We start from the raw sequence: 11,709 nt of genomic DNA on the forward strand, positions 1-11,709 counted from the left end.
CAACTTCTTTCAGTGTTGTTGGCTTGTTCCGCTCCTTGTTAGCAGCCCTGCTCAGCAGATAGTCCACAGCTCTAACATCTTTAACATCTTGGCGTTCTAAGGCAATCAAGGCTTCATCTTCACAGATTCACACAATAGCCTCTTTAATTATCTATATAAGGACAGACAAGACATATGCCTGTCCTCAGCAGCTTTCCTTAGTTATGGAGGGAAATTCCATAATCCCTTGCTTCTTTCCTTGACTCTAAAGAACCATGTGGCAATACTGCTAAGTTCTGATGCTTGCTAGGCCTGGACATGGGCCCCTCATTAAATTACATTTTCACCAGCTAGTTGTGATGGTTTCCTTTACTGCCTAAGCTTGGCTGTCCTAAAACTCAATCTGTAAACCAGGCTGGTCTCAAACTTAGACATTCATCAACCTCTGCATTCTGAATTATTGGATCAAAGGTATGCACCTCCAGACCGGGCCCTAGGCTTTTCTTTAATTCTTTTCACCTTTCTTTAATTTCTTTTACAAAATGGAAGTTTATCTAGGTGGAGTTCTGGTGTGAGGTCACCACTTTCTTTATTCCACTTACTATCAAGCTTCCTTTAATCTGTTTATCTCCTTCAACACAGGCCTTAGCTAAATTTCTACTTTCTGATGCCTGCTTTCTCCTCAAAGTATACATTTTGTATTTTTTTTTCTTGCTCAGTTTGTTCCTTTTCATTATAGATCTGCATAAGAGTGAATAACAATAACCATATGACAGAATTCATACTAAGCTATTTAAGTAATCCTTTACCAATGCAATTAATCCAAAACTCTTTACTTTAGCCTTAGGCAGACTGTTTGAAAAAGGGATAAAAGCAGCCACATTCTTTGCCAAAATATCACAATAACAGTCCCAACGCCATATACTAAAATTCTTCTCCTATGAAACATCTTGAGCCAGAACCCCACAATTCAAATCATCCTCAGCACCACTGTCCTTCTACTAGAATATGGCCCATTAAACCCCACTTAAAGCGTTCAACTGCTTTCAAATTTCCAAAGTCCATATTACTCCAAACAAAGGATGGTTAGGTCTATCATAGAAACACCCTACTCCTGGCACCAACTTCTGTCTTAATTAGGGTCACATTTCTGTGAAGAGATACCAGAAAACATTTAATTGGGGCCAGTTTACAGTTTAGAATTTTAGTCCATTTTCATCATGGGAAGCATGGTGGCACACAAGCATACACAATGCTAGAGAGGTAGGTGAAAGTTTTACATCAGATCCAAAAGCAGCTGGGAGAGAGTGAAACACTGTGCATAACTTGAGCATCTGAGAACACAAAGCCTGCCCCTCAGTGACCACCTCCTCGAACAAGGCCACACCTATTCCAACAAGTCCACACCTCCTAATAATGCCACTCCTAGGGAACATATGGAGGCTATTTTCATTCAAACCACTACAATGAATCAATTGTTCTCAGCAACCTTTTGATGAACACATAGTAACTGGGGTCCATTAGAAATGCCATCTTGGCTACTTGGGGTTTTAATGCTCTATACATTGAAGTCCTGCTGTTATCTCAGGCTGAGTTCTGCTTTCCATACACTGATGTATCATCTTTTTTATCCCCTAAAAACAGCTTTGTTTATCAGTTAAGACATCGTAAATAATTGTAAACATGTGAAACTTTCTTCCTTTCTTATGAGTTTCTATTTTTAATTTTGAAGTAATTTACAATAATATAAGTGTCCTTTCACAAAGATTTCTTTTGCAATCTGTAAAATATCTGTTATCTAAATTGAAAGACTTAGAATACAGTATCTTAAAACATAGGGAAGAATTCAGTCAATTGAACACATGTCTTCTAAGGAAATTAAATCAATGTTCCTCTCCCACTGCAGAAAAAATGGGAATGGCTGGCTGGTCAGGACTCCTCTATAGAGATTTTTCAACACATCTCCTTAATGAGCGTAGACACTGTCATGAAGTGTGCCTTCAGCCACAAGGGCAGTGTTCAGGTGGATGGGTGAGTGTACAAGCCTTGAACTTCAGGGCCTTTGTCTTACCAACTGATATGGACTTTTCTGTGATGCAAGTGGGACATCTATGATACTCAATAAAGAGTATTACCCCAGGCTCCATTCAATCTCTGACACAATCCGATCTTAACTCAACCATAGACCACTGATCCCTAGCTGGGTTGGATGCCTAGACATTCATGCCACCTTTTACTGACCTGAAAATTACAAGGGTTATAAGACACAGTTAGCATGTTCCTCAATGTTGTCAGTGCCTACCATATAGAAATCTCAGAGTCCATTCATTCTGCAGGTCAAATCACTCTACACTCTAATCTGTTCTTTATCTTCTTCAGATATTACAAGACCTACCTCCAGGCCATTGGGTACTTGAATAACCTATTTCACTCCCATGTGACGAATATCTTTCATCAGAATAATACAATCTACAAACTTTCTTCCAATGGCCGCTTATCCAACCAAGCTTGTCAACTTGCCCATGATCACACAGGTTCTGTTTGCACATTCTGTCTCCCTCATTTCCTAGGATCAGCTCAAAGGGATTATTGATGATTTCTGAGGCACATCCAGACACTTCAGTGCACTCCCCTTTAAGAACTGGATCACATACATGCTTGATACTTTAACACTGACAGTGTTGGGAGTTGGAACATCAGAATGCTAGGTACTCCATGAGTGTCATCATATTGATAATGTGTAGTGAGACTTGACCCAGCAAGTCAAGCAGAGCTTCCATTACCCATGGTGCTAAAAGAGTTCTGACCTACATCAGATGTCACCAGTCTTATAACACTGCCCATTCCTTACGTGCTGACCTAAATAGAGGACATAGCTTCAGGCAAGGAGACACATGAAGCTACATAGGGCTACTTTAGCTCTCAGGTCTGTGTGATAATTGATGTTCTGGAATAGATGCAGTGATCAAGCTGAGAAAGGATGAGCTGCAGGATGAGGGAGAACTGGAAAAGATCAAGAAGAAGAGACCTTTGGATTTTCTGGATATCCTCTTATTTGCCAGAGTGAGTATGTTCAGCTAAGTCCTGAGAGTCTTCCTTGGAACAAACAAGGAACAAGCATAGCTCTGACAATGCCTGTTGCTTCCCTGAGATGGAGAATGGGGACTGCATGTCTGACAAGGACCTACATGCTGAGGTGGACACATTCATGTTCAAGGGCCATGACACCACAGCCAGTGGAGTCTCCTGGATCTTCTATGCTCTGGCCACACACCCTGAGCACCAACAGAAATGCAGAGAGGAAGTTCAGAGCCTCCTGGGGGATGGATCCTCTATCACCTGGTAAGAGTTCAAGAAGTAGAAATGCCCTTATTCTTTGGGTAGGGAGGAGCCCCTGGTCTCCAGTCTCCCTGATCTAAGGATGAACTTTATTTCAGGGGTCACCTAGACCAGATTCCCTACACCATAATGTGAATCAAGGAGGCCCTAGGGCTCTACCCACCTGTCCCAGGCATTGTCGGAGAACTCAGTACATCTGTCACCTTCCCTGATGGGCGCTCTTTACCCAAAGGTATGAATTTCCCAGGCCCTTCATTGCAGAGATAATGGATGGTCAATAGTCTATGTCCTTCACCAGTTCTGAATCTTTGAGTGCGCATTTCCTTTTCAGTAAATAAATGCTTCTTACTTATAAAGTACAGTAATACACTAAATTACTTCCTATATACATAAATGATCTTCAGTTCTGCTGCTCTGCATGAATAACATTGCAAGCATCTCTTCTTTTATCCGCAAACATTCATTCTTCATTTGAATCTATGGTCTCACCATGGTGCATCCATTCTAATTTGGGAACAGTGACATTCTTCAATTTTTATACTCCAGACTCAATTCCAGATGCCAACACCATATAATTCAAGGCTACACTTATTCTTCAGATGTCCTCACTGTCACATGTGTGTTTTCATGTTGGGGCTGGAAATACAGGCATATGTTTGTACATACAAGTGGGAACCAGAGAATCAACGTTAGTTGTCATTCCACAGGTAATGTCCAGGAGTCTTGCACTGGCCTGCAAGTCACCTATTAGGGTAGGCTGGCCAGTGAGTTGAAGGACCCTGCCTGTCCCCACCTCACCAGCATTGAGATATCAAGCGTGAGCCACAACACACAACTTTTTTATTAGATATTTCCTTTATTCACATTTCAAATGTTATCCCCATTCCTTGTTTACCCTCCAAAAATCTCCTAGCCCTTCTCCCCTCCCCCTGCTCCCCAACCCACCCACACCCTTTCCTGGTTCTGACATTCCCCTGTACTGGGGCATAGAGCCTTCACAGGACCTAGTGCCTCTCCTCCCATTGATGACTGACTAGGCCATCCTTTGCTACATATATAGCTAGAGATACAATTTGCAACATGTGTTTTCTTTGATTGCTGGTATAGTTTCAAGGAGCTCTTTGGGGTACTGGTTAGTTCATATTGATGTTCCTCCTATGGGGCTTCATCCCTTTCAGGTCCCCATGTAGCTTTATGTGTCTCCTTGCCTGAAGCTATGTGCTCTATATAGGTCAGCAAGTAAGGAATGGGCAGTGTTAGAAGACTGGTAACATCTGATGTAGGTATCTCTCTGGCTCCTTTATTGGGGACTTTGTTCTCCATCCAATGGATGAATGTGAGCATCCACTTCTGTATTTGCCTGGCACTGGCAGAGCCTTGAAGGAGGCAGCTATATCAGGCTCCTCTCAGCAGGCTCTTGTTGCCATCTGCCTAGTGACTGGTTTTGGTGGTGGCCAAACCCAGAGGTAGGAGGCCCCCAAGGAGGGCAGAGAAGTTTGTCTCAAGCCCAATACCTCCTATTGTTCCCACCTCTGGGCATATTGTACCTTGTGGGTTGCAATTGATCTCTACCTGTTCTGACTGAGGTGCTGTCTCCCTGCAGTTGTTTGACCCTTCCAGGTTTGCACCAGACTCTCCCCGACACAGCCACTCATTCCTGCCCTTCTCAGGAGGAGCCAGGTGAGATCCTGTGTATGATGATGGAATATACTGTGGAGAATATTTGCAGCATACCTTGTTTTTGGTCTCCTGCATATATGACATCTCCAGGTATATCCTGATTGGTGGCTATGGGAGGGGGAGGAGCTTCTTGAGGATGTGTCTGTGCACTAAAGGAGGGTAGCACTTCAGGACACACTATGAAGACATGAAACAAACAAATTTATGTCAGTGGTTGCCATTCACTTCCATATGTTCTGATATTTTCCTCACACTAAGGGCAGGACTTTACATTTTTTTAAGTGATTTTAACTTTAGGTGTCAAATTTTAGGGCTCTTAAAAAGCATGTCTTTTCCACACCTCAACCTGACCTATCAACATTCCTAGGTAGTTCTTTATTCTGGAATCATTGTGCAAGAGGTTCATTTGCTTGCATGTCTGCCTGCCAATGGCATGCAAGCAACTGTCCAATGAGATACGTGAAGTGTTATAGTGGGTCATTTCAGGCAAGGTTCATACCAGGATATGCTGACCCTACTTTGTACTCTTTCCTAACAGAATTTCTGAGTCGATGTTGATACTCACATCTCTCTTGCAGTTGCCCAATGGCCAAAACTTGACAGATAATGTATGTTCCTCAAATTTACAATTAGAGGCTATGTAGTCTAACTTCAGACAAAAGACATTAAAAAGGTGGAGTGTAGTTTGCTTTAAGTAAATCCTCTGTTTTACATTTAACATAGCATTTTTTAAATGTCTCTAGTGAGTTGAAATAGCTCCTGAACTGGACAAAGACTTTCTGATGGTTTCTAGGGAAATTGTCCCTTGGGACCTGACTCACTGTAATCTTTCAAAGGTGATACAGAAGAAGGGTTTCTTGAATTCATGAAGTGGCAAATCAGCTGTCACAGAACAGGCTATAAGTAAGTTGTTCTTTCAAGCACAGGCTATGCACACACACATATGGTGTACTTCAGGATTGAATGCTCTGCTTGCCACTCACTGCAAGCCATGTCTCTGCCACTAGAAGACAGGAGAGTATTGGGCAACTCAGCTTAAGTTGGAATGAATCATGTTGCTGCAGGTGCTTTCTAAGTCTCAGGCTTGTCTGGAGCTCATGGTCTCTCTCCCTCTACTTCCCAAGTACTGGGATTCAGTCACAGGCTCCAACAGCTTGCTTTGATCTGAAGGTTTTTAATTTTTATTGTATTTCATTCTATTTTTTTCATTCTTTAAATTCAAATGAATTAAATTTTAAGAACCAAGAAAAAATTATTATTTTAAATGTAAAATAAAGTTTAAACAACTCCTATGTTTCAGGTGCTATGCTACATAAAAACATAGGAATAGTGATAATATCCAATCCTGCCTCCAAGAATTCAAAACTGTCATATACAAAGACAAATACATCTGCAATTAAAATGTATTTATCCTCCATTCTTTCACTTGCCCACTTAGCAGTTTGCAGAACATTCCATGTTCCTGCCATCATCATCCCATGCCCTGATTGTGGCATGTCCTTGTATATGGCACTGATGGTGCTTTAGGTGCTTAGGAGGAACAGGGACAGTCATCAAAAAAATAAGAGCCAGCTGCTCATTGACCTGAGCTTTGGAAATATGAAGCCTAGGGGTGGGGTGGGGGAGTGGAGGTAGAGGAGACATGCTCAAACACCACAACAGCTTGTTCTTAAGTAGGAAGTGGCAGAGACAGGAAAGAGATAAGAGCAACAGCCAGAAGAGGATAGAGCTGCAGCTAGGCATTTGTTGTTTTGGTTTGGATTGTTTAATTTTCCTTTTACTTATTCACTTTATATCCCACTCACTGACTCCCTTCCAGTCATCCCTCACACAATTCTTCCCCATTTCCCCTTCCCCCTTCCTCCTTTCCCCTTCCCCTCACAGCTGAGCAGGAGGGGGTCCTGCTGAGTATCCCCCCTCAACTCTGGCACTTCAAGTCTCTGTGAAACTAAGCACATCCACTTCCACTGAGGCCAGACAAAGCAGGCCAGCTAGAAGAACATATCTCATATACAGGCAACGGCAAAGCTCATCAAGAAGAAAGGCCCAGATGACAAAGAATTTTACTTAGAAGGGGGAATAAAATAGTCATAAGAAGAAGATGGAGGGAGGGAAATAGGAGGGAGGATGGGGAGGGTAAAAGGGGCTCAGGATCAGGTGTGGAGAAGAACTAGCCATCGGGAGAGATGAATAGTTGGCCATGAAAATGAATGGATATTTGAAACTAACTTGGATGGGGAGGTAGGGGGCATCTCCAGGATGAGACAGTGACCTGGGATACAGGAAGAGCCCAAGCATCAATGGGAATGACGTTATCTGTGACTCACTACACTGGGGATATGTAACCTAAAGAGGCAACTAGGCATGAACACGGCCTTACCTGGTGGAGATATAGAGGGTGAGCAGGGAAGGAGGGTCAGGGAGACCAAAGAAGACCAGGAAAGGAAACTGAAGAAGGAATTGTGAACATTTCTAAAGTAGAGTTGAAGTCTATAGATGATGATGGATTAGGGAGGTGGCCTACCCTAAGTAGGAGGCAGATGGGGCAGCCACTTGAGAATTCTCAACACAGTCTTCCTGTAGGAACTTTTCTACTGATAATCTGAGTGGAAGCTATGTGCTAGATCTCCCTGAATGGAGTAAACTATGAAATGATTAACATATTAAAGTATCCATAAGTTTGACCTTTAGTCCTTAAAATGCTGGCCTACCAGATTTCATACAACTAAAAGAAGTAGGGTCAAAGTGGCCTTGAAAAAATGTTGAGGCTATGTCAAAAATTGAGGAGAGCCAAGACCTAGGGTGAAAGTATGTATGACCTGTAGTCACAGCTGTTAGACTGAACCTGTAACAATAGGCCCTGAATGTTGTTCTGGGCTGTTTCAAGAGTCAACCCTTACAAGAGGTGAGAGGCTAATGAGTTGTATTGTCCCTTTCTGCCTCAGGAACTGCATTGGGAAACAATTTGCTATGAGTGAGATGAAGGTGATTGTGGCCCTGACACTACTCCGCTTTAAGCTACTGCCAGATCCTACCAGGGTCCCCATGCCCTTAGCCCGACTTGTGCTGAAGTCCAAAAATGGGATCTACCTACATCTCAAGAAGCTCCACTGATTCTGGTAAGGACAAGGACAGACTCTATAAACATGCTGCCTGACACCTTGTCCTGTCATCATCTTGCTCTCTGTCTGTGCATCTTTCTTCACACCTATTTGTTCCCTGCCTCCTGTGCTCTCTCTCTCTCTCTCTCTCTCTCTCTCTCTCTCTCTCTCTCTCTCTCTCTCTCTCTCTCTCTCTCTCTCTCTCTCTCTCTCTCTCTCTCTCTCTCTCTCTCTCTCTCTCTCTGACACACACACACACATATGCACACACACCTTGTTCTAGATTCTCCATTTGTCTTTCTGTCTCCTGCTATCCACATCTGACTGTGCACCTGATCATGAACCTCCTCTCTCCTCCAGCCTTCTCTCCTTGCCTCTCACTTCCCACCATCTTATTTTTTCCTACATGACTTCTTCATTTTACAAATAATCAATTGTCACAACCTTGGTGGTCTGAAATAATTGAAAGTTATTATCTTACAGTTGTGGAGCTCCAATGTCTGAGATGAGTTTCACTGGCAGAAAGCTAAGTTGTTGGTGTGACCAACCTTCTTCAGAAGAGGACTCCAGAGAGTCCTCTCCTCCTCTGTTCAGTACAGATCATCATTCCTTGGCACTGGAATATTCCCCTGCTTCAAAGCCAGCACCCTCCTCATCCCCTCTCTTCTAATGTCCTTCCCTTTTACAAACACTTATGACAACATCAAGATCCCTAAAAGCTCCAAGATAGTTTTCCCATCTAAATGTATCTTATTCAACCTAACCTACTAAGTTCCTTTTGAATTATGAGGAATTATTCAATATGTACCATGGGCTTGAAAACCCAAGGCCTGAACATCATTGTGAAGCCATTATTCAGCCTAGTATCATTTTCACATGACAGTTACCTAATGCATTCATGTAAATCTACCCTGCATAGTCTCTCTCTACCTGATTAATCCTCACACAAGTTTCTCCATCTTCCCTCCTTTCTTCAATAAAGTTTGCAGTGTAATGAACAGCATTTGTCTTCTCTTGATGGATCTGAACACAGGTTCCCATGTTGCTTGAAACTGTTCCTGGATCAGGATCCATGATGAGTTCTCTGCCTTCCCTGATCTGCCATATTCTGCTTCCTGGGGTGGGTTTCTTGTGGAGCCACTGATGCCACCAGGAATCCTTCCTATTCTCCTAACCTACCAGTGTGCTGAGCTAGTGCAGGCTAATTCTTAGGAAGGCAGGAGAGGACAGACTGGATACTCAGAACCTGACTAAATGGGGAGTCAAGGCAGGAATAAGAGCAAAATGGTCAGACAATGCAAAAAGCTTCATGTTAGCCATGTTGAGAGAACACAGAAAAGGAAGAGCCCAGAACCCTGGGTGACCAGCCAAGGTCTAATCATAGGATTCCAAATGGGTCAAATGTATAACCAGAAAGTGGCTCTTTTGCCTAAAAGTAATGAGCAAGACTAGCTCAGTTCACTGTCTTGTACATTCCCCTTCATGATACACACAAAGAGACATTACACATCCATAACATATTTCACCCACACATGTGCATGACCAAGACCAATGGATCCTCATGCTATGTTTGAAAAATAATAAAAATGAAGCAGTGGTCATCTGTAATGGCCACCAGTTCCAGTGTCCACACTCTCTCCCCAGGAGGTCCTAATACACACACACACACACACACACACACGCACACACACACATGCACACACACACGCATGCACAGGCACATGCATGCACACAAACAAACACACCATGCACGTATACACATGCATATGCACACACACATTAGAGTTCTTGGATTTATCCAAAGACTCATGAAGAGCTGATATTAATGATGGTGTCTTGATCAAAAGACACCAGAGTCAGGAAGCCTCAGCTCAAGTTCCTTCTAGATCAGTGGCCCTCAAGTTCCTTCCTTATTGTTAAAATTCAGTCACAGCTTCCTCATATCAGAGAGGGGGTACAACCATCCTGTCTATACTACTGAGTAACAAAGTGCTGAAGTTATAAATGTAACAGTTTAGACTAAGGTACCACTGGGGGACACATGATGGTTATGACTGGACAATCACCACCAACATGATAAATGTTGAAATATTACTACATTTTTATCAGAGAACTGTCGGTTAAAATGGGGTTCTGGGTCCAGCCTACCACAGGGCTACGGTTGCTCATGGAGTCAGACATGGAGAGTTTGACTTCACACACCCCACACAACCACTGGGTGGGCATCAGGCTGTGAGAAGCTGCAGGACTCAACTCCAGGGGTGGGAAAGCACAGTCTGGCGTCCCCGCAGAACTTCCATGAGCTTACTCATAGGTTCTTGGGACACACATGGCCAGGGACAGCAGGTTCTAGCTCTTGGACACCGCAAACACTTCTGGATGCTGATAAAAAGCTGAGAACTGAGTGTGGGCCCGTGGGACTGACTGGCCTGGAGCTAAAGGAAAAAGGGCAAGGGGAAGCACTCCAGCTGGGTCATAAGGACGAGAGTCCTTCGTTTGTCCAGCAGCGGCTTGGATGGTGGAAGCCATGTCTGAGTGCACAGGGAGGCCTCCCGAGGAAGATTACATGCATGCTCTTTAGAGGAAGACCTGCTCTGTTGCTCCAGCACAGAGAATTCCTATGAGAAGAGGCAGTTCATGCTTTTAAAGCATTTTCTGTCATGAAAACAGAAGAGCTAAGAGGGTAGTAGAGGCAGAGAAAGACAGAGAGAGGGAGAAAGTAGAGAAGCCATGACCACGTGAAGAGAGGAGGGAAGGGAATGTGGAGAGAGGTGGAGCAAGAGGGAAGAGAGAGAGGCAAGAATAAGAGAATATGAGTAAGAGAGGGAGGAGGGGGCAAACAGCCCCTTTTATAGCAGACCAGGCCTACCTGGCTGTTGCCAGGTAACTGTGGGGGTGGAGTCCAGACAAACTACCAGGGGTTTGGGGCATTGTCCTACATGACTTATGGCCATAGAATTATGGAGAGCTGGAGCTTCAAGTCAGGAGCCTGGTGTCTGGGGGCGTGGGCAACTTCTTTCCATCCCTTTCAGAGTTATCTGCTGGGTCTCTGGGATTTAAACCTAGCTCAAACAGGAAACAGGCTGCCTTTCATGGTCCCACAGAGAACCGTTTATCTGTGTGCTAGGACAAAAGGGCAAGTTAGTTACATTAAGGCTTATAGCTAATAGGCACAATATAATGGGACCTTTACAACCCAGCTTCTAGTGAACAGGGATGGCTTTAGAGGAGTTATAAAGTATCTTAGGGAAGATTTTCCAAGCTGTGGCTTTCTTCCAATCAGAAAAGAATTGGTATTAGGAAAGGTATATGGCACATTTCCCAAGATGCCCTAGAGCAGTAGTTCTCAAACTTCCTAGTGCTTTGGCCTTTTAATACAGTTCCTCGTGTTGTGGTGACCCCTCCCCAGTCATAAAATTAATTCATTGCTACTTCATAAATGTAATTTTGCTACTGTAATGAATCATAATATAAAATCTGAATTTTCTGATTAGTGTTGGTGGCCCCTGTAAAAGGATCATTCCTATCAAAGGGGTCGTGATCCATGGGTGGAGAACCATTGCCCTAAAATCTTTACCAAGTCTCAGGGATAGAATTCCTGGCTCCTATT

General features: G+C 43.4%; 1 protein-coding gene across 1 annotated transcript in view; it reads left to right on the forward strand.

Annotated features, from left to right (window-relative positions):
• LOC110293392 (cytochrome P450 4A10-like) overlaps positions 1-9,004 on the forward strand; it is an 11,592-nt gene extending 2,588 nt beyond the window's left edge. Inside the window, 10 exon segments of the mRNA XM_021161224.2 lie at positions 1,886-2,010; positions 2,359-2,513; positions 2,936-3,042; positions 3,131-3,321; positions 3,417-3,550; positions 3,650-3,674; positions 4,754-4,784; positions 4,922-4,998; positions 7,944-8,117; positions 8,583-9,004. Of these exon segments, the coding sequence (XP_021016883.1) occupies positions 1,886-2,010; positions 2,359-2,513; positions 2,936-3,042; positions 3,131-3,321; positions 3,417-3,550; positions 3,650-3,674; positions 4,754-4,784; positions 4,922-4,998; positions 7,944-8,112 (1,014 nt within the window). The 3' untranslated portion in view covers positions 8,113-8,117; positions 8,583-9,004.
• Positions 9,005-11,709: the final 2,705 nt, after the last annotated feature.

This window comes from Mus caroli, chromosome 4, assembly GCF_900094665.2.
Source record: "Mus caroli chromosome 4, CAROLI_EIJ_v1.1, whole genome shotgun sequence".
In the NCBI taxonomy this organism is placed as follows: Eukaryota; Metazoa; Chordata; class Mammalia; order Rodentia; family Muridae; genus Mus; species Mus caroli.